This window comes from Pipistrellus kuhlii, unplaced genomic scaffold, assembly GCF_014108245.1.
Source record: "Pipistrellus kuhlii isolate mPipKuh1 unplaced genomic scaffold, mPipKuh1.p scaffold_m20_p_8, whole genome shotgun sequence".
Classification (NCBI taxonomy): domain Eukaryota; kingdom Metazoa; phylum Chordata; class Mammalia; order Chiroptera; family Vespertilionidae; genus Pipistrellus; species Pipistrellus kuhlii.
The window spans coordinates 50,340,121-50,360,347 of NW_023425584.1; the positions used below are offsets into that span (position 1 = coordinate 50,340,121).

General features: G+C 37.6%; 1 protein-coding gene across 6 annotated transcripts in view; it reads right to left on the reverse strand.

Annotated features, from left to right (window-relative positions):
- Window positions 1-20,227, reverse strand: part of LRBA (LPS responsive beige-like anchor protein) — a 518,726-nt gene that overhangs the window by 427,953 nt on the left and 70,546 nt on the right. For all 6 annotated transcript variants that reach the window (XM_036424850.2, XM_036424848.2, XM_036424851.2 and 3 more), the window contains 7 exons: window positions 19,186-19,248; window positions 17,330-17,427; window positions 11,810-11,902; window positions 10,556-10,664; window positions 10,063-10,144; window positions 8,013-8,136; window positions 7,526-7,718 (listed from right to left, as the gene is read on the reverse strand). In XM_036424850.2, the coding sequence (XP_036280743.1) occupies window positions 7,526-7,718; window positions 8,013-8,136; window positions 10,063-10,144; window positions 10,556-10,664; window positions 11,810-11,902; window positions 17,330-17,427; window positions 19,186-19,248 (762 nt within the window). The remainder of the gene's footprint in view (window positions 1-7,525; window positions 7,719-8,012; window positions 8,137-10,062; window positions 10,145-10,555; window positions 10,665-11,809; window positions 11,903-17,329; window positions 17,428-19,185; window positions 19,249-20,227) is intronic.

Genomic DNA, 20,227 nt, shown 5'->3' on the forward strand with positions numbered 1-20,227 from the left:
CTGCGGCCATGGAGCAAGCAGGAGGCTTGGCTCCACTCAAGGCTCAAAGTTTCAATTATAGAAGATAAATAAATCCCAGATACCAGGGACTCCGCTTGGGTTGCTAGAGGTTGTGGCTAGCCTGCAAAACACCACAGTCCCCTTGCCCAGGCTGCCCCACACCACAAGAGAACTCCCTCCCTGATCCAAGACACCCTTCAGGGCAATCCAGCTGGCCCCCAACTGTGCACTAGCCCTCTATCTTATCTAATAAAAGAGTATCATGCACATTGATCATCACTCCAACATACACGATGGCTGCCCCCATGTGGTCAAAGATGGCTGCCCCCATGTGAACACAAGATGGTTGCCACAAGATGGCCAGCAGGAGAGGCCAGTTGAGAGGGACCAGGCCTGCAAGTAAGGGCAGTTGTGGGTGATCAGGCCAGCAGGGGAGGGCAGTTGGGAGGGACCAGGCCTGCAAGGGAGAGCAGTTGGGGTGAACAGGCCTGCAGGAGTGGGCAGTTAGGGGCAAACAGGCTGGCAGGGAAGCAGTTAGGCATCAATCATGTTGGCTGGAGATTGGTTAGGAGGTTATCAGGTTGGCAAGAAGAAGCAGTTAGGGGCAATCAAGAAAGCAGGCAGGCAAGCAGTTGGGAGCCAGAAGTCCTGGATTGTAAAAGGGATGTCCGACTGCCCATTTAGGCCCACTGGATCCGGCCTAAACAGGCAGTCAGACATCTCTCAAGGGGTCCCAGATTGGAGAGAGTGCAGACTGGGCTGAGGGACACCCCCCACCCGTGCACGAATTTTGTGCACTGGGCCTCTAGTCTAATATGCAAAGTGTCCCCTCAGGAGTTCGACTGCTCACTATGAGGTGCACTGACCACCAGGGGGGCAGTGTGAAACAAAGGCTGGGGAAGGGAGGCCCCAGCCAATAGCCAGCAGCTGGGGAATGAAGGTCCTAGCCAGCAGCTGGCAGTCAAGGAAAGAAGGCCCCGGCCAGCTACTGGAAGGCCTCAATTGGTCCCGATTGCCAGCCAGGCCTAGGGATCCTACTCATGCACAATTTTCATGCACTGGGCCTATAGTTAGAAATAATTTTGCAAAAAAAGCTTAATTTGCCTTTCTAAGGAGATTAGAACAAAGTATTTATGGAAGTAACATTATATGCTATTCTTAGCTTAATAAATCTACAGAAAAATAATATCTAATAACCATTAGAAATATCCAGAATAGAAGTGATCTGGTCATTATGAAGAATAAGAAATCATTAAGAAAAACTTCAAAGTAGATAAAAGACAAAACCTTGGAAAAATAAGAAGTTTAACATATCAAGGGTTAGAGAGTGGAACACTGCTTACGACCCAGCAATTCTACTCCTACTTATATATCCCAGAGCAATGCTGTTTTCAAATTGAGAATAATTCAGTTGGCAGATCATGGAATCTCTTGCTGGGGTATCAGCAGCAATTTCAAATGAAAAAGAATAGAAAAGTAAGAGTGCATTACTGCACACCAAGATTTAATAAGGATAAATATTGTCTTATGAAACCTGTTTGAAGTATATGAAAGGAGAATGGTGTATATGTACAGGCATACCTGTCCACAATAAATGTCTTACCATGAGCCACAGCAATAAAAAGTTTAAAAATGACAACTCTATTAAAACCATTGCCTTTGAGCACCTGAGTTATTAATAGCATTGAAAATAAATGAACCAAAGCTATATTAATAAAAAAAATTTTTAAACTTAAAAATAAAATCACAGAGAAGTCCATGCAGTATGTCATTTTCATGAAATATAATAGGGAACATTCGATATTATTTAGAAATAAATGTTTAGCTTTTTAAAGACATGATACACACATAATTCAAAGTGGTAATTAGGTTTAGAGTAGGGGTGCGGAGGTTGGATAACAGAACCACACAGCATGTCCTTATGTTGGGTAGTCACAATTCTTCCTTTATAACAATTCTTCCTTTGTAACACTTCATAGCAGCAATTTTCAACTGGTGTGCCAAAAGAATTTTTAAAACATGCAATACCTGATTATTTAGTCAGGGGCACTGACCTCTTTTGCCTGAGAATGTCAAATTAAAAAAATGACAACAAGCAACATAGTAAATCAAAAGTATACCTATTTTTTCATCAGACAAAAAATATATTCTTTGGTGTGCTTCCATGAGATGAAAATTGCTGCTTCATAGCATATAGGTTACACAAGTAATTTTGAGTGTGACTAGGTGTTTTAAAAGGTGTATTTTTATCAAATATGAACTGATTGGGGCATGAACTAATGTGCTGGCAATAAGAAGGAGAACAAAAGGATGAGTAACAGAAATTATAGAGCTATAACAAAAGAAAACAGTCATTGAGCATTTAACTCTATTTTTGTGATTTCACTCATTAGCTCTTAACCACAACTACACATATAGATATACATGTAGATACACTTTTACCATTAGGCAGATTGTTAAGGAAAGTTGAAAAATTTGCCTGAGTTTACACAACTAAAAATTAATAAATCAGAATTTAAACCCAGAAGTATGCTATCTCCAAAACCCATGTTATCATCATTATTTACAAAAATGAACTGGAAACTGGGTATAAATGTTTAGTCATAACTGCTCAAAAATTCAAAAGCAAATGAGAAATCTCCTAGTCTAACCTTTTGTAGACAAGAAATTCAGAATCTAGGCTATTAGCCCTAAATACCCTGTGACTTAAACATTCTGAAGCTCTTTGCTCTTAGGATCCTTTACACACTTAAACAGCACTGAGGTCTCACAAAAACCTTTTATTTATACGGTGTATATGTATTACTACTTATCACATCGAAATTAAAATATTATAAATTAATAAATTTAAAAATACTTTAACAAAACACACTGTTAATAAAAACATTCTAAAATGACAATTTTTAAAATAGAAAGTATTTCACATTTTTTGCCTATTTTTTAAATTATGACTTAATACGAAACTATTGTATTCTAATATCTACTTTTGTATTCAATCTAATGTATATTACTTTGATGTAAGTATTAGAAAATCCACCCTTGAATAGATATGTAGTTATGAAAGGAGCGCCTCTCATACTCCCTGAACAGGTCTCCTGGGCTCCCATGGTCTTCAGGCAGTATGCTAAGGATTACTGCTCTGAAGGTTATATTCCCCTAACTATCCTTCCTAAGGACTTGAATAAACTAGAGTGTATATAAAAGTACTGAATTAACATATACTATTTAGAAAATCTGAAAAAATGAATTTATACTGGCACTTTCCCAGAATTCCGGATATATCTGAAATCCAATCTAAATGTATATATGATGCTCAAATTCAACCCATTTTTATAAAGGGAAACAGTTCTAGCAGAAAATTCAGACTGGAGCAGCAAAAAACAGAATAACAGGGCATCTGCACACACTAAAGAAAGTCAGTTAGACAAGAGGTGGCAATTTCTGTAAAGTGCCAAATAGTCAACATTTCAGGCTTGGGGACCCTAGTGTCTGTTAATCTTTGTGGCATGAATGGCAGCCATAGAATATCTATATATGTAAAAGCCTACACAACCAAACAACCAAGCAACCAGTCACTATGATGTGCACTGACTACCAGGGGGCAGACACTCAATGCAAGAGCTGCTCCCTAGTGGTCAGTGCGCTCCCACAATAGGAGCAGCACTCAGCTGACCAAGGGGAACCAGATGCAGGACTCAGGCTGGCGAGTGCCTCTGAGGAACTGATCAGGACTGACAGTGGGAGCCCGCAGCAGGTGCAGCAAAGCCAGGATGAGCAGGAGCTGTAGGAAGGAGCGACAGGCAGGCAGGCAGGAGCAGCAGGCGGTGTTGGACTGCCAGTTTTGGCCCCATTCCTGCTGGCCAGTGGGGATCAGGCCAAATACAGCAGTCTGACATACCCCAAGGGGTCACAGATTGCAAGAGGATGCAGGACAGGCTGAGGAACCCGTTGGTGCACAAATCTGTGCACCGGGGCTCTAGTATATATATAAATGGGAGTGGCTGTGTTTCAATAAAACTTTATTTTCAGGACCAGATTAGGCCAAATTTGGCTCTCAAGCTATGTTTGGCTGAATCCTGCCTTTGACTAAATTTGTCAGTTCAAAATACAGTGACTAAAACAAAGCCATTACATGTGATTTACAAAATCACATTTTTTTTTTTTTTTAGCACTAAATTGTTCTCAAACATAAATTTGTAGGGTAATGTTTTCCAAACTAAGATACATTGCAACACCTCATGATAGCAATGCACTATCGTCTCACTGAAAAAGAAAAGACAGAATGAACAAAACTTAGGTATGTTCAAATAACTAAAACCTAAATATGTGTGTGTATGTATGTGTATGTGTGTGTGTGGTGTGTGTGTGTGTGTGTGTGTGTGTGTGTGTGTGTATAAGAACTGGCAATGTATTCCAATTCAATGTCAAATTATTCCAGAGTAATAACTATAATCCTACATAATAAAAGGTTAATCGACCAAATGGCGGAATGACTGGTTGCAATGATGCACACTGACCAACAGGGGCAGCCGTTCAATGCAGGAACAGGCCTCTGGTGGTCAGTGTACTCCCACAGGGGAGTGCCGCTCAGCCAGAAGCCCTGAGCTGGGCTCACAGCTGGCGAGCACAGCGGCAGTGCTGAGAGCCTCTCCACAGCACTAAGGATGTCCAACTGACAGCTTAGGCCTGCTTCCCACTGTGGCGTAACAAGCTTCTCCCGATCAGGACTGACAGTGTAGGCACGAAAAAGGTATAACAGAGCTGAGATGAGTGGGAGCTGCAGGCAGGAGCAGCAGGCAGGAGTAGGAATCAGGCCTAAGCCCTCAGTCAGACATCCCCTGAGGACTCTGGGACTGTGAGAGTTCACAGGCCAGGCTGAGGGAACCGCGCCCCCTCCCCCCCCCCCAAGTGCACAAATCTCATGCAATAGGCCTCTAGTAGTTAATAAAATAAAACACTTAAAGATGTACCAAATTTATCATTTCTCTTCCTTCCACTTAATTTACAATATATTTTGTACAGTATAAAATTAAATAAAATACAAAAGTATAAACCATAAAATAAATAAATTTTACAATATATGAAATATAAAATTTCCTCAAGACAAATGACATAATACTCCAGAAATGGATAAGCCACAACTTGCCATAAACATTCATGAACAATATAGCTAGTAAATGGTTATGACCAAGAGTATATAAAAAACTCCAACAAAATAAAAAGAAAATGCAAATTAATATTATGTTAGTATAGCATTTAAAATTCACCCACTTTGCAAGTTTTTAAAACTCCAGCCATACCAAGTGATGAAAAAATATGACGCAATGAGAACTTATTGCTGTTGAGAATGTAAACTAATACACCACTGGGAAAGGATTTCAATTATCTTACAGCAAAATTTGTGCACGGGGGAGGGAGGTATCTCTCAGCCCAGCTTGCCCCCTCTCCAATCTGGAACCCCTTAAGGGATGTCTGACCACCCAGTGGGATGGGAACTAAACAGGCAGTCAGACATCCCTCTCACAATCCAGGACTACTGTCTCCCAACCACTCGCCTGCCTGCCTGCCTCGTAGCCCCTAACCCCTTCTGCCAGCCAGCATGATCACGCCCTAACCACTCCCCTGCCTTCCTGATTGACACACCTAACTGCTCACAGGCCTGATTGCCTCTAACTGCCCTCTCCTGCCTGCCTGGTCACACCTAACTGCCCTCCCCTGCCAGTCTGGTGGCCCTTAACTATCCTCCCCTGAAGCCCTGGTCGCCCCCAACTGCCCTCCCCTACTGGCCTGGTCACCCCTAACTGCCCTCTCCTGCAAGACTGTTTCCCCCCAACTGTGCTCCCGTGCAGGCCTGGGTTCCCGCAAACTGTCCTCCACTGCGGGCCTGGTCCCCCCTTAACTGTCTTCTACTGCAGGCCTGATTCCCCCCAACTGCTCTCTCCTGTAGGCCTGCTTCCCGCAACTGCCCTTCCCTATTGACCTGGTATCCCCCAACTGCCCTCCTCTGCCGGCCCAGTCACCCCTAACTGCTGTTCCTACTTGCCTGATTGCCCACAACTGCCCTCCTCTGCAGATCTGATCTCCCCCCCCCCCATCAATAGCCCTCCCCTGCAAGCCTGGCCCCCCTCAATTGCCCTCCCCTGCAGGCCTAGTTTCCCCCAACTGCCCTCCTCTGCTGGCCTGGTTACCCCTTACTCCCCACAACTGCCTTCCCCTGCTGGCCATTTTGTGGTGGCCATCTTGTGTCTCCATGTGGGCAGCCATCTTTGACCACATGGGGGTAGCCATTATGTGTTTTGGAGTGACAGTCAATTTGCATATTACTCTTTTATTAGATAGGATGTTCAACATCTACTTCATAAAAGTCAGCAATTCCACATCTAGGAATATATAAACTTCCAAATATTTTATACAAAATATGTAAAAAATGCTCAACTGTTAAAAGGATAACTTGTGCCGGGACCAGTTTGGCTCAGTGGATAGAGCGTCGGCCTGCGGACTGAAGGGTCCCGGGTTCGATTCTGGTTGAGGGCATGTACCTTGGTTGCAGGCACATCCCCAGTAGGGGGTGTGCAAGAGGCAGCTGATCAATGATTCTCTCTCATCGATGTTTCTAACTCTCTATCCCTCTCTCTTCCTCTCTGTGAAAAATCAATAAAATATATTTTTTTAAAAAAAAGGATAACTTGTATCATGGAATACAATACAAGTGAGAAAACTGACACTACTACACAAGTCAATATGAATGAATCTCAAACCATAAGTAAACACAGTAAATTGAAGAAAAACGCATTTATATGATATCGCTATGTGAAACATAAACATGAGAAAAATGAACTCTTTATTGTTTAAAATTATATATATCTTGTTAAAAATAAGACAGAAATAATAAAAACACCAAATTCAGGTTAATGGGGGAGATGGGAATCTAACAATGGTATACAAAGCAAATGGGATGGGAAACCCAATTTCATAAATAGTAATAGGTACAGTATTCCTTAGACCTTTTTGCATCTAGAATATTTCATCAAAAAGTATAAACAAATGCTCTATATAACTAACTTACAGTGGCTTAAGGTTAAAAAAAAAAAAAAAATTCTTCCAAACCAATTTTCAACTGGCTGAAACATTGCTATAAAGCAAACATTAGCCAGAGCTTTTGTTTACTCAACCACTTTACACAGAGCAATAACCTCTCATCTTTGAATATACTACGCCACCTTGTGTTCAAAAGCTTCAAGCCACTATAAAATTCAAAGTACCACATCAGAATACATTTACTGGAAAATATGTTGTTTGATGAGGTTTCACTTTATTTAGTTAAACTTACATAAAAATGACATTTAAGGAAAAAACTTTTATTTCTGAAGAAATTGTGAATACTTTATTTTTAGCTATTCCTTGTTTTTATTGTTCATTTCACTTTCAGGGGATAATCTGCCTTTTTCCCCTTGATTTTAAAGGAGTAAAACTTAAAATTACAGACATTTAAAATGCTAAAATAATCTTTCATAAAGAAACTTACCTTTGAATGTGTAATTGATAAGGTGTCTACCCACACACGCCAGCCACCCCACTCATATTTGACTGCATGGTAAAGTAGGATTCTGAATATGGCATATACCATTTCTGTTATCTTTTGCTCATCAGAATTCTTAGGATTAAAGTAGCAGAGAGAAAGCATCCACTCTTGCCACACAGAACACTGTAGCAAGCTCCTAAAAATTAAAAGAGGATACTGAATTATTTAAAATAAATCATCTGAAATAATTCTAAAAAAGTTCAGAATAAAATAAATAAAACACCCACCTTTATCTACATATTCAAAACAATTAAAGAATGTGGTACTAAAAGCTCAATTTAACTATATATATTACTTATATGTCCTTAATGACAAAAGCATATGGAAAATTCATTTCACAGTGTTTTTCAAAGCAATTTTTCTTAGAACAAATGAGCTTATTCCAAGCTGAACTTGAAGACTGCAAATAAATACTTTCTCGTATGCTTACCTTCTATTTTCTCTGCTGTTATTAAAAAGTTTAATCATGTCAGAAAGAAAAGCTCTGCGAACTTCCATGCTCTCTGAGCACTGAGGAGAATTTCGAAGGAGGGTTGCAATTATTTTTAGTATCTCTGTAAGACAATTCATAAATCAGTAAAAAACCAGAACACTATAAAATTTTCTTATTGGAAGATCATCCATATATTGGAATTTGTTTCACTTCCCTGATATAAATGTTTATTAAAAACATTCTCTTTTATGTTATAAAAAAATTATAATCTGTTGAAAAGAAAGATATTATGTCCATTAACAAGCATCCATAAGTAAGAATGTTTTTAAATATCATAATTGCAATGTTTGTAAGTTGAATTTTAATAGGTTATAATTAATCAAGTTAAATTATGAACAAATTAAATAATGGTAAAACTACTAACAACTCCCAAATCTCTGCCAATTAATAGTTTGTCTTAAAAAAATAAAACAACCCTATAATCTAAAATCTCAGGAACAGAAAATTCTCAATTTCTTCAACAAAATTTATGGAATACACTTACCCTTTTCTTTATCATCATGAATTTTAAAAGATAACAAGATTTTTCATCCATAGTTTTAAAAGTAAAATTATTACCAAAAAAGTCATCCCAAAAAATTAAAAGCTACTCAATACTCTGAACAAATACAAATAAAACTACTATATAATGGTCTTAAATAAAATGGTCTAAGTTTGTTTTTTTAAGATAACTATTTTTAATTCTTATGCAATTTATTGGGGTGATATTGGTATCTAAATTTCTTACACTTAAACTTTGAAAAAAAGAAACCATAAGTAAACACAGTAAGTTGAAGAAAAACGCATTTAATACTTATACAATGATAGCTATATACTATTATTATACCCATTTTAGAGATAAGAAAACTAAGGCACACAGAAATTAAAGTAATTTACCCAAAGTCACAAAACTATTGTATCATGACATGTAAACAAGACTAAAAGGCAAGCAGCCTGTTTTTAAACACCAAGTATATTTTTTCTAAGACAGTATATTCTGTAGATAATAATACTCTAAAATTCTTATTTAAGCAAGTCATCTTTCCCAAAAACACTTAAAATATATTTTATATTACATTATATTATATTTTCAAGATTTTCTCCCTGAATACTAAGAAAAATTAAACTTCAGAGACATGTATTTTTAAAACTGGAAGTAAAATATTGTAGAATACCACAAACACAATTTAACACAAAAAAGTAATTATATTTCAAAACTACACAAGCCAGTTATTTTAATGTCAATAATCTTAAAAACCAAGGTGAAAATATACAAGTACTTAAAAATTCTAAATATCAAAAGAAAAAAACTTAAAAAGTCTAAGCTCATAAACAATAAAGTAGGCAGTTTTCTATTTCAAACTTGGTATTCTTAAATTGACAATAATTTAAGATGAAAGCTACCTCCATGGTTCATGTAATTTAGCTAGACATTACTAAATTGTGCAATCAAAACTTGACTAAAAATCTGAACATACATTAAATCAAGATCTTATGCATATAATTCTTCAAAATCTCTATATAAACATTGCCACATAACCTAAGGTCAATTTGAAGGTAAATTCAATATCAAACACAAATAAAATTAATATTATATCACTGCCTGTAATGAAATACTCTTTAATGTGTTTTCAACAATATTAACCTTAGGTTTTTCATAGTTTAAAAGTATAAAAAAAGGGAACTGGGAAAAATGGATGAAGATGTTCACTCAGAGAGTACAAACATCCAGATATATGGTGCCCATGCTCTGAAGATGTTATATAAAGCACAATGACAACAGTTAACAACACTGTACAGAATATATGAAAGTTGCAAAGAGATCTTAAATGTTTGTACCACACATACGCACACAAAATTATAACTATGAAATGCTGGATATATTAACTAACCTTATTGTTGTAAACATTTCACATTAGATAGATATGCCACCAACCATCATTAGGTTGAACAGCTTAAACTTACAAAATCAAAAACAAATTTTTAAAAAAGTGTATTAAATACATACGAGGATTTTGTATCTTTACTGAAGAATCAGGATCTGGATGCTGTTTACGTATCACTTGCGTACAAATCTGTTCTATAAGAATCTACAGAAATAAAACAACAGACTGTATTACCATAATCACTGTATTACCATCGCCATTAATGAACTTTAAGTACAACACTTAACAATGTTAATTAAGCAGTCTAATGTTGTCAAGATAAATACCTTCTGCATTATATTAAATGATTTCAACATTATAACTCTATTTTTACTTAATCATAAAATGAGACACCAAACACTCAACACAATGGAAGAAATTTTTTTTTAAAAGATCACATGCTTATTCACACAATAGCATATTTATTAAGATGCAGCCACATCTCATTTATATAACTAATTTCAAATTTGTACATCAAACCTAAATGATCTTATTTCACTTATACACTACCAAGTCATTATACAAGCATTTTTATTGTAAGAAATTAGTAAAATTAAATTCGAACTACATTCCTACCTCAAATAGGACATTATACGTGGTCATTGTGATTAAATTTGTATGAAGCATGAGTCTTTCAGCTAGTAATGAAAACAATCCATGTCCAAGCATGACTTCAGCTTTTCTTCTGTGATGACACAGAAAGAAATAATCAACTGTACAGTCTTACTGCCCACTATTTAGTATGTATGTTGAAGGAGACACAAAAATGTGTCACATTACCAACAATTCCAACTCTCCCAATTTTCTTCACCCTCGAACCTGTAAGGCCATAAAATCTTTAAAGAGAAAAATACAAACTACAGTATAAACACAGCTAAAGTTTTAAAAATTGCAAGACTAACTCTGGCACAACATAGCCAAAATCTACACCAGAATCTTCAGGGAAATTATTTATTAACTATTATAGTTGCTATTCTCTCTCAGTATTGAGCTAAACTCTACTATGGATGATAATCTAAAGCCCAGTAAGTAGGTTAAGTTGAAAAACCCTGTGGAGAACAAGGCAAAAGAAATGTAAGAAATTAAGAAAATTAATAGCATGAAAATAAATACACCAAAACTAAACTTTCAAGAAATTCTTCATAAACTGAAGAATTATAAATTTTAATTTTATATCTGAGTTTGTCCAATTTTTTCTGCAAATGACTGAATAACAAATATTTTAGACTTTGTGAACCATACTAATATAATTTCTATAGCAACAATTCAACACTGCTGTTGTAACATGAAAATTGCTATAGATAATAAGCAAATAAATTGTGACTATGTTAAACTAAAACTATTTAAAGGCAGCCAGGGATTCAACATAAAAGCCACAGTTTAACAACTTTTCTACCACCAAATTGTTAATTTTCATAATAAACCAATCCTGAAACAAGGAACTACAAGACAAAAATGCCCACATTCTACTAAAAATAAGAAAGTATTCATTTTTAATTATACATAAGCAAAATACATTATGTGAGAAACACCAGGTTAATATGGCAGTTTTGTAGTACAGATAAAGCAAATGATCAAGTCAACTGAAATGAATCTCCAATATATCTAGAATTCAATTTATACATGTGTTCCCATAATGAAAAAAATAAATAAATTCAAATAAATGTCATAGAAGACAGGCAATATACTGCTACTCTTCCTTTATTTTTAATGTGTAGAAACAAGATTAAATTTAAATAGTAGTTAGTCATTAAAATTAAACAAGAGAGACTTTTTATAAAGTAAATCAGTAATATTCTACAGTTCATTTTAGATTTCATACATACTCACTTTGGGGCCAGATGTTTTAAAAAATAGCCTATTGCCTTGAGAGCTTGCACTCTGATTCCTTCACTTGTTGATGCCAAAAGTTTATAGATTACGCTGAATGAATCAAAATTAAGAAAAAAATTACTCTGAGGATAATATTCAAGAGATTTAAAATATATACGTATATATGTGTAAATTTTTTCATACTCAGTATTATAAATCTAACTTCAAGATACAGGTGAATTTCATATACATTTGTAACATTTTAAAACACTATCACTTTACTAGAGGCCTGGTGCACAGATTTGTGCATGGGTGGGGTCCCTCAGCCTGGCCTGCACCCTCTCGCAATCCAGGATCATTCAGAGGATGATCACACTGCAGTCCGACATCCCCCCAAAGGATGTAACAGTGCCAAAGCCGCAGGCAGTCAGGGAGGAGCCCCAGTTGGGACAGGCACAGCTCTGCTGCCACCGCCTCTGCTGCCACCGCCACTGCTACCACCCGGTAGAACTGCCACGGAGGTAGGAGAGGCTCCTGCTGTCACAGCTGTGCTGGCTAGCCATGAGCCCAACTTCTGACTGAGTGGCGCTTCCACTGTGGGAATGCAACTGACCACCAGGGAGCAGCTCCTGCATTGCGCATCTGCACCTTGGTGGTCAGTGCATGTCACAGTGACCGATCAACTGGTCATTCTGGTCATTCAGTCGTAATGGTAGCTTAGGCTTTTATATATGTAGATTGTCTTTTTAAAAAATGACTTTAGCCCTAACCAGTTTGGCTTAGAGGTTAAAGTGTCCACCTGCGAACTAAGGGGTCGAGGATTCAATTCCCGGTCAAGGTCATGTACCTCAGGAGCAGGTTCCCCAGTCCTGGTAGAGGTGTGTGCAAAAAGCAACCAATTGATGTCTCTCTCACACATCTGTGTTTCTGATTCTTTCTTACTCTGCCTTTCTTTCTCTCTCTCTCTTTCTCCTTTTACCCCTCCTCCCTCCCTTCTGCTCTCTAGAAATCATTGGAAAAAATATCCTTGGGTGAGGATTTTTTTTAAAACACACTTTAAATATAAAGGCACACATACATTAAAAGTAAGTGAATGGAGGAAAAATATATCATGCTAACACTAGTCAAAAGAAAGCAAAAGTAACTATATTGTTTTCAGACAGAGCAGACTTCATAGTAAGGAAAGTTATCAGGGATTACATAATGATAAACATGGCAATCCTCTAAAGAAGAAACAATAGTCCTTAGCATGTGTGTGCCTAACAATAAAGTGTAAATGTATATGAAGAGAAATATAGATGAATTCACTATCATAGTTAGAGACTTCAATATCCCTTTATCAGAAATGGACAGCAGGCAGAAAATCAGTAAGGACATAGATGAATTCAACAATACCATCACTCAATTGGATATAACTGCTATGCAAGTATATACTAAAAAAGAAAAATGAACGAAAATCAGTAATTCACCCTTGGAAACGAGAAAAAGTTATTAAAATTGAATCCAAAGTAAGTAGAAGTAAATAATTAGCAGTGAAATACAAATCTACAAAATTGAAAATAGTATAAAACAATAGAGATAATCAACAAAACCAAAAGCTGGTTCTTTAAAGAAAATCAATAAGCTTTTAGCTCACCTAAGGAAAATAAAGAGAGGACCCAATTTACTAATACCAGAAATGAAAGAGGAGATAACACTACAGATCTAATGGGCATATAAAGGGTAATAAAAATATTATGAACAACTCTATGCCCACAGATTCTATAACCTAGATGAAAGAGATCAATTCCCTGAAAGACACAATCTGCCAAAACCCACAGAAGGAAAAAAATTTGATGATCTGAATAGGCTTATATTCTACTAAAGACATTAAAAATAATAATTATAATAGTCCAAAATGGAAAGAACGAAGCCAGATGGATTCATTGGTGAATTCTACTGAACCAATTCTCTACAATAATCTTCACAGAAAACTTCCTAACCCTGTCTCCGAGGCACCCATACCAGAAAAAGACATTCCAGGAAAATGACAACCAAGATTTTTTTTTTTTAAGTCTCAAAAAAAGTATTAAAAGAATTTATATCACGACCAAGTGAGATTTTGCCCAGATATGCAAAGCTAGTTCAACATTTGAAAATTAATTAATGTAATCCATCACATGAACAGATAAGAAAAATTACTGATCATAGACTATAAAGAAAATCATGGATAAGAACACTCAATATTCTCAAGAGCTCAGTTCTTCCAAATTGATCTATGGATTCAATGTAGTTCCAATCAAAATCATAGTAAGTTATTTCATGGATATAGACAAACGATTCTGAATTTTATATGGGCAGCAAAAGCCCAGAGTAACCAACAGACTTAAAATAGAAGAAAATTATAAGACCAATGCTACCTGACTTCAAGACTTACTATAAAATTCAGCAATCACAACTATGTAGTATTGCCCCTCTCCCCCAAAAAAATGCAGAAATAGATCTAGGAACAGAATAGAAAGCCTAGAAGAAAATTAGAAGACCAATGCTACCTGACTTCAAGACTTACTATAAAACTACAGTAATCAGGACAGTCTCGCATTGACCCTGCCCACACACACACAAAAATATACAAATAGATCAAGCAACAAAATAGAAAGCCAAGAAAGAAACCCACATAAATATAGTCAGCCAATTTTGACAAGAGAGCAGCAAAGGCAATGCAACAAAAAACAAAGATACTCTTCAACAAATGATGAAAAAACTGGATAGCCATGTGCAAATAAATGAAACCAGACACAGACTGTACCCTTCATAAAATTAACTCAAAATGGACCTAAATGTAAAATGCAAAATTTATAAAATTCCTAGAAGACAACACAGGAGAAAACTGATATGATCTTGGGAATTGTGATACTTTTTTAGATACAACACCAAAGAATGATCCAACAAGAAATAAAGTGGACTTAATTAAAATTAAAAACTACTGCCAGAAACAACATCAAGAAAATTATAAGACCAAGAAAAAAATATTTGCAAAAGACACATCTGATAAAGGACTTATTCTAAATATACAAAGAACTCTTAAAACTCAACAGTAAGAAAACAAACGAGCTGATTTAAAAATAGGCCAAATAACTTAATAGATACTTCACCAAAAAAGATATACAGATGACAAATAAGCATATGAAAATGACAAATCATATGTCATCAGGAAAAGGTACCCAAATAAAGGATTTGTAATAGACAATTGATGGGTGAAACTTATTAAAACTAGATCATTAAATTAGTTACTGCAACTGATCATCCAGCAAAATAGTTGTTAAACTTCTGTGGCCCAAAACCTTCTCATGAAACAAAAGTATTGTTTTGCTGATGACTGTTATGCACTGAGTGTGTGCCCACCCCTTATTGATGTTAAAGTCCTTAAGACCCAGTGTTGTATTTGGAGATGGGTCAATTAAGACTAAATGAAATCCCATGAGTGGGTCCCTGATTCCATACACGGACACAAAAAGAAAAGGTTACATGAACATATAAGTGAGAAGGTGACAATCTGCAACCCAAAGGCAGAGCCCTCACTAGATATCAACCCTACTACCTCCTTTACCTTGGACTTCCGGACTCTAGAACTGTGAGAAAAAAAATTTCTGTTGTTTAAGTCACCTGGTCTATAATATTTTGTTATGGCAGCCCAAGTAGACTAAGAAAAATGAGGATTGAGGGTGAAGATAGTGTTACTATAAGTAGACTAGAGGCCCAGTGCACAAAATTTGTGCATGGCGGGGGGTAGGGGGATGTCACTCAGCTCAGTCTGCACACTCTCCAATCTGGGACCCCTTGAGGGAAGTCCAACTGCTTATTTTGGATCGGGCCTAAACAGTCAGACCTCCCTCTCACAATCCAGGACTGCTGGCTCCCAACAGCTTGCCTGCCTGCCTGCCTTCCTGATTGCCCCTAACCACTTCAGCCTGCCAGCCTAATCACCCCCTAACCACTTCCCTGCCAACGTGATCAATGCCTAACTGCTCCCCTGAAAGCCTGATTGCCCCTAACTGTCCTCCCCTGCAAGCCCAGTCATGCCAAAGTACCCTCCCCTGCCTGCCTGGTCACCCCTAAATGCTTTCCCCTACTGGCCTGGTCCCTCCAACTGCCCTCCCCTACAGGCCTGATCACCCACAACTGCCCTCCCCTCCTGGCCATCTTGTTTCCACATGGAGGCAGCCATCTTTGACCAAATGGGTGCAGCCAGCTTACGTGTGTTAGAGTGATAATCAACTTGCATATTACCTCTATTATATAGGATGACAAAGATCTTCTGTTAGACCACAGTTGAAAACTACTGTCCTAAAACCTGAAGATAATGCTACTAAAGAATTTGATCTTACAATCCTATATAATAAAAACCTAATATGTTAAAGTGTCCGGTCATTCAGCCATCCAGTCAATCAATCAAAGTGTTGCTAATGATATGCTAAGGCCATTAAACTGCTCACTATGGCATGCACTGACCACCAGGGGGAAGACAATAGACCAGTTGCTATGAGGTGCACTGATCACCAGGGGGCAGACAGTCTGACTGGTAGGTTAGCTTGCTGCTGGGGTCCAGCCAATCGGGACTGAGAGAGACGGGATGGACACATCCTGGAGCCCTTCCAAAGTCCCTTCTTGACTGGCCAACCTCCCACACACCTCCCTGACCCATATCATGCACTGGTGGGGTCCCTCAGCCTGGCCTGCACCCTCTCACAATCCAGGACCCCTCGGGGGATGTTGGAGAGCTGGTTTCAGCTGGTGGCAGAACAACTGGTCGCTATGACATGGACTGACCACCAGGGGGCAGATGCTCAATGGAGGAGCTGCCTCCTGGTGGTCAGTGTGCTCCCAGAGAGGGAGCACTGTTCAGCCAGAAGCCGGGCTCACGGCTGACAAGCACAGCGGTGATGACAGGATCCTCTCCTGCCTCCATAGCAGCGCTAAGGATGTTCAACTGACAGCTTAGCAGTCGGACACCCCCAAGGGTTCCTGCACTGTGAAAGGGCACAGGCTAGCCTGAGGGAACCCCGCCCCTCCAAGTGCACAAATTTCATACACCAGGCCTCTAGTAGCTATATAACAACACTAATTATACAAAATAATAGAGTGATTTGCTTAATCTCTCCTCAAAAATTAGGCCTGGCTGGTGTGGCTCAGTAGTTGAGCATCAACCTACAGTTCAATTCCCAGTCAGGGCACATGCCCAGGTTGTGGGCTAGATCCCCAATATGGGGGTGCAGGAAGCAGCTTATCAATTATTCTTTCTCATTGTTGATGTTTCTATCTCTCTGTCCCTTTCTCTTCCTCTCTGAAATCAATAAAAATATTTTTTTAATTTAAATAGTAACAAAGCATATACAATTAAAGATTTCTTCAAAAAGCAATACAGAAAATAAAAAGTTCCTATATCTTAACTCATTTTAAAATATAAAATCCAGTAATACTTTTCATATCTAAGACTATCCTCTCCCAACTAATCTCTGATAATAAATATTAAAAATCTTGATATATTAAAACTCTTACCGTAACCCATTCCTTTGATCAAAAGCAGGTATCATAGAGTTAGGATGTTCTGACATTAAAGCAACAAGCAGCTGTAGGACATCCATTAGATTGTCATCCTGAAATAATTTTAGAAAAAAAATTTTAATAAAGAAAAAACTTATTTGAACAATGAATACTTCTAAAACAATAGAAATTTCAATTTAAAAAACAATAGGTAGACATACATCCAATATATACTTGTTTTTAAAAAACTGGTTCTTTACATGTAAATACATATTCATCTATATAACTAAAAGTAAAAAAAAAAACAAATACTCAAATAATTTCTTAATCTATACTAATAAAAGGGCAATATGCTAATCAGACTGAACATCTTCAGAACGACCTTCCAGATGTCCTTCCGGACAAAGCCGTGGCTGCCAGGGCCAAGGCAAGGCGCCAAGGCTGGGTGGGCCATCACAGAGCCCAGCCGGGTAGGCAGGGCCTCCGTCTGCGCAGCACTGGTCACAGAGCCCTGGCAGGGTGAGCAGGGCCTCCGTGTGGGCGGGGGTCAATGGTGAGTCCCTGCCTGGAGGAAGGGCCTCCCTCTTCTCTGCCACTGATCTCAGAGCCCCAGAAGGGTGGGCAGAACCTCCCTCTGGGCGGGGATTAATGGAAGAGACCCAGCCCTGTGAGAAAAGGCCTCCCTCTACTCTGCCACTGATCACAAAGCCCAGGCCCAGTGGACAGGGCCTCCGTGTGGGCGGGGATCAATGGTGAGGCCCTGCCCTGTAGAAGAGCCTCCCTCTGCTCTGCAACCGATCCCTGAGAGCTCAATGGTTAGAGCATCAGCTCATTCACCAAAGGGTCACAGGTTTGATTCCTAGTGAAGGGCCAGTATCTGGGTTGCAGGTTCAATGTTTGGCCCCAATAAGGGCAAGTGCAGAAGGTAACCAATCAATGTATCTCTCTCACACAGGTTTCTCTCTCTCTCCTTCTCTCTCTCTCTCTCTCTCTCTCTCTCTCTCTCTCTCTCTCTCTCTCTCTCTCTCTCCTCCCCCCCCTCTTATCCACTTCCCTCCCCCACTTCCTTCCATCTTAAAAAATAAAATAAAAAATCAATGGAAAAAATGTCCTCGGGTGAGGATGACCCAAAAATAGTAATGGAAGCCGAAACCAGTTTGACTCAGTGGGTAGAGCGTCGGCCTGCGGACTGAAGGGTCCCGGGTTCGATTCCGGTCAAGGGCATGTACATTGGTTGCGGACACATCCCCAATAAGGGTGTGCAAGAGGCAGCTGATCGATGACTCTCTCATCGATGCTTCTAACTCTCTATCCCTCCCTCTATCTCTCTGTAAAAAATCAATAAAATACATATTTTTTTTAAATAGTAATGGAAAAAAAGATATATCAACCTCCTTTACAATCACATAATTTTAAACACCATTACAAATGAGTTGTTTAACTTAACAGTATTTGAACATGCAAAATCAATAGGAAGACTGTGCTATGAATTTAAAAATCCAATCACTTTTAGTCATTTCACATCAACATTGATAAACTGCCTTCTGCATTCCCCTTCTGAGAATTGAGCCCACAACCTGGGCATGTGAATCGATCTGGTGACCTCCTGGGGCACGGATCAATGTTCAACCACTGAGCCACACTGGTTGGGCTCTAACTTTAACACTTTTAAAGTCTTTCATAATATTTCTGAGCTCTCTTGAGGTAATAAAGGCTGTTTGTATGAAGGTTGCTAACATTTAGTTCCAAGATACATTTATTCCCGATTATAAGTATATCACTAATTAAAGATTTAACTTTTTTACTTAAAAAAAAGCCTGTAGTACAGCTTCAAAAAATAAAAATCCCAAAATATAAAATTCAAATGTTACCTCATGCATAGTGAGTAAGTAATTAAGGATGGCCTGTAGTTCATCTTCCTTTACTCCAGAATCCTTTAGAAACATAATTATTAGTATCTTAAATTTGCATATAAAAATTTTTATGGAAATTTTACATAATTTGTCAACATAGCTGCTATAGATATAAAAAGATAATGTAATATAGAATCTAAATTTAAAATATAAACTGACAGATGCACTAAAGACGTGCAATATTCAAGACTGTAGGTCAGAAGAGGTCTGACATCAGTATTTGCTTTCCACACCTTATATAATATGATAACCTATATGAAAATCCTCAAGTAAGCTAGAAATACTTATTAATGATAAATAAAAGTGTATTATCCATACCCATCAGTCCTCTAAATACAGAAGATAACTTTGCTATTTTTTTTTCTATTAAATTTGGAGAGTGAAAGAAACAGTTTCTAAAATTACCAAGTTAAAATTTTAGGCACTAAAAATGGAATAGTAATTTCACTGGTAAAAACATTGGACTTTTAAATGAATACAGTATGAAAAATTTTAACCTAGTCTATCAATTATAAATCATAAAACTAACCTCAATCTAAATAAGAAAATTAGGTAACAAGCAAAAACTCACTAGGAAAGAAAAAAAAAGTCAATTTAAGGGATAAATTTTTTAATAAATAATGTATCTGATTCTGCAATATATACTAAAAGTTAAATCATTTTACCACGATATTATGTGACAGCTAATAAAGCATTAAATTGTAAAGAACAAGAAATAAAATGAGATAGGAAAATATTGAATAAAAAATTAGCAACAAATACATTTATATATTGCTGTCTTATAAAACCAAAACACCTTCCTTAAAAATACTACTAAATATCACTATAAAATAAAATTGGTGAAAATATAACCATTTCTAAAGGCTGACACACCTCCCTGGCATATTTATATGGGAAAGTTATTTCTGAAAATCTGAATGTCAGTTATAAGGAACTCCCTAAAAATAAAACCTCCTTGTGTAGCTTTGTTGATTGCTGCAGTAAGCAGTACCAGAGAGAG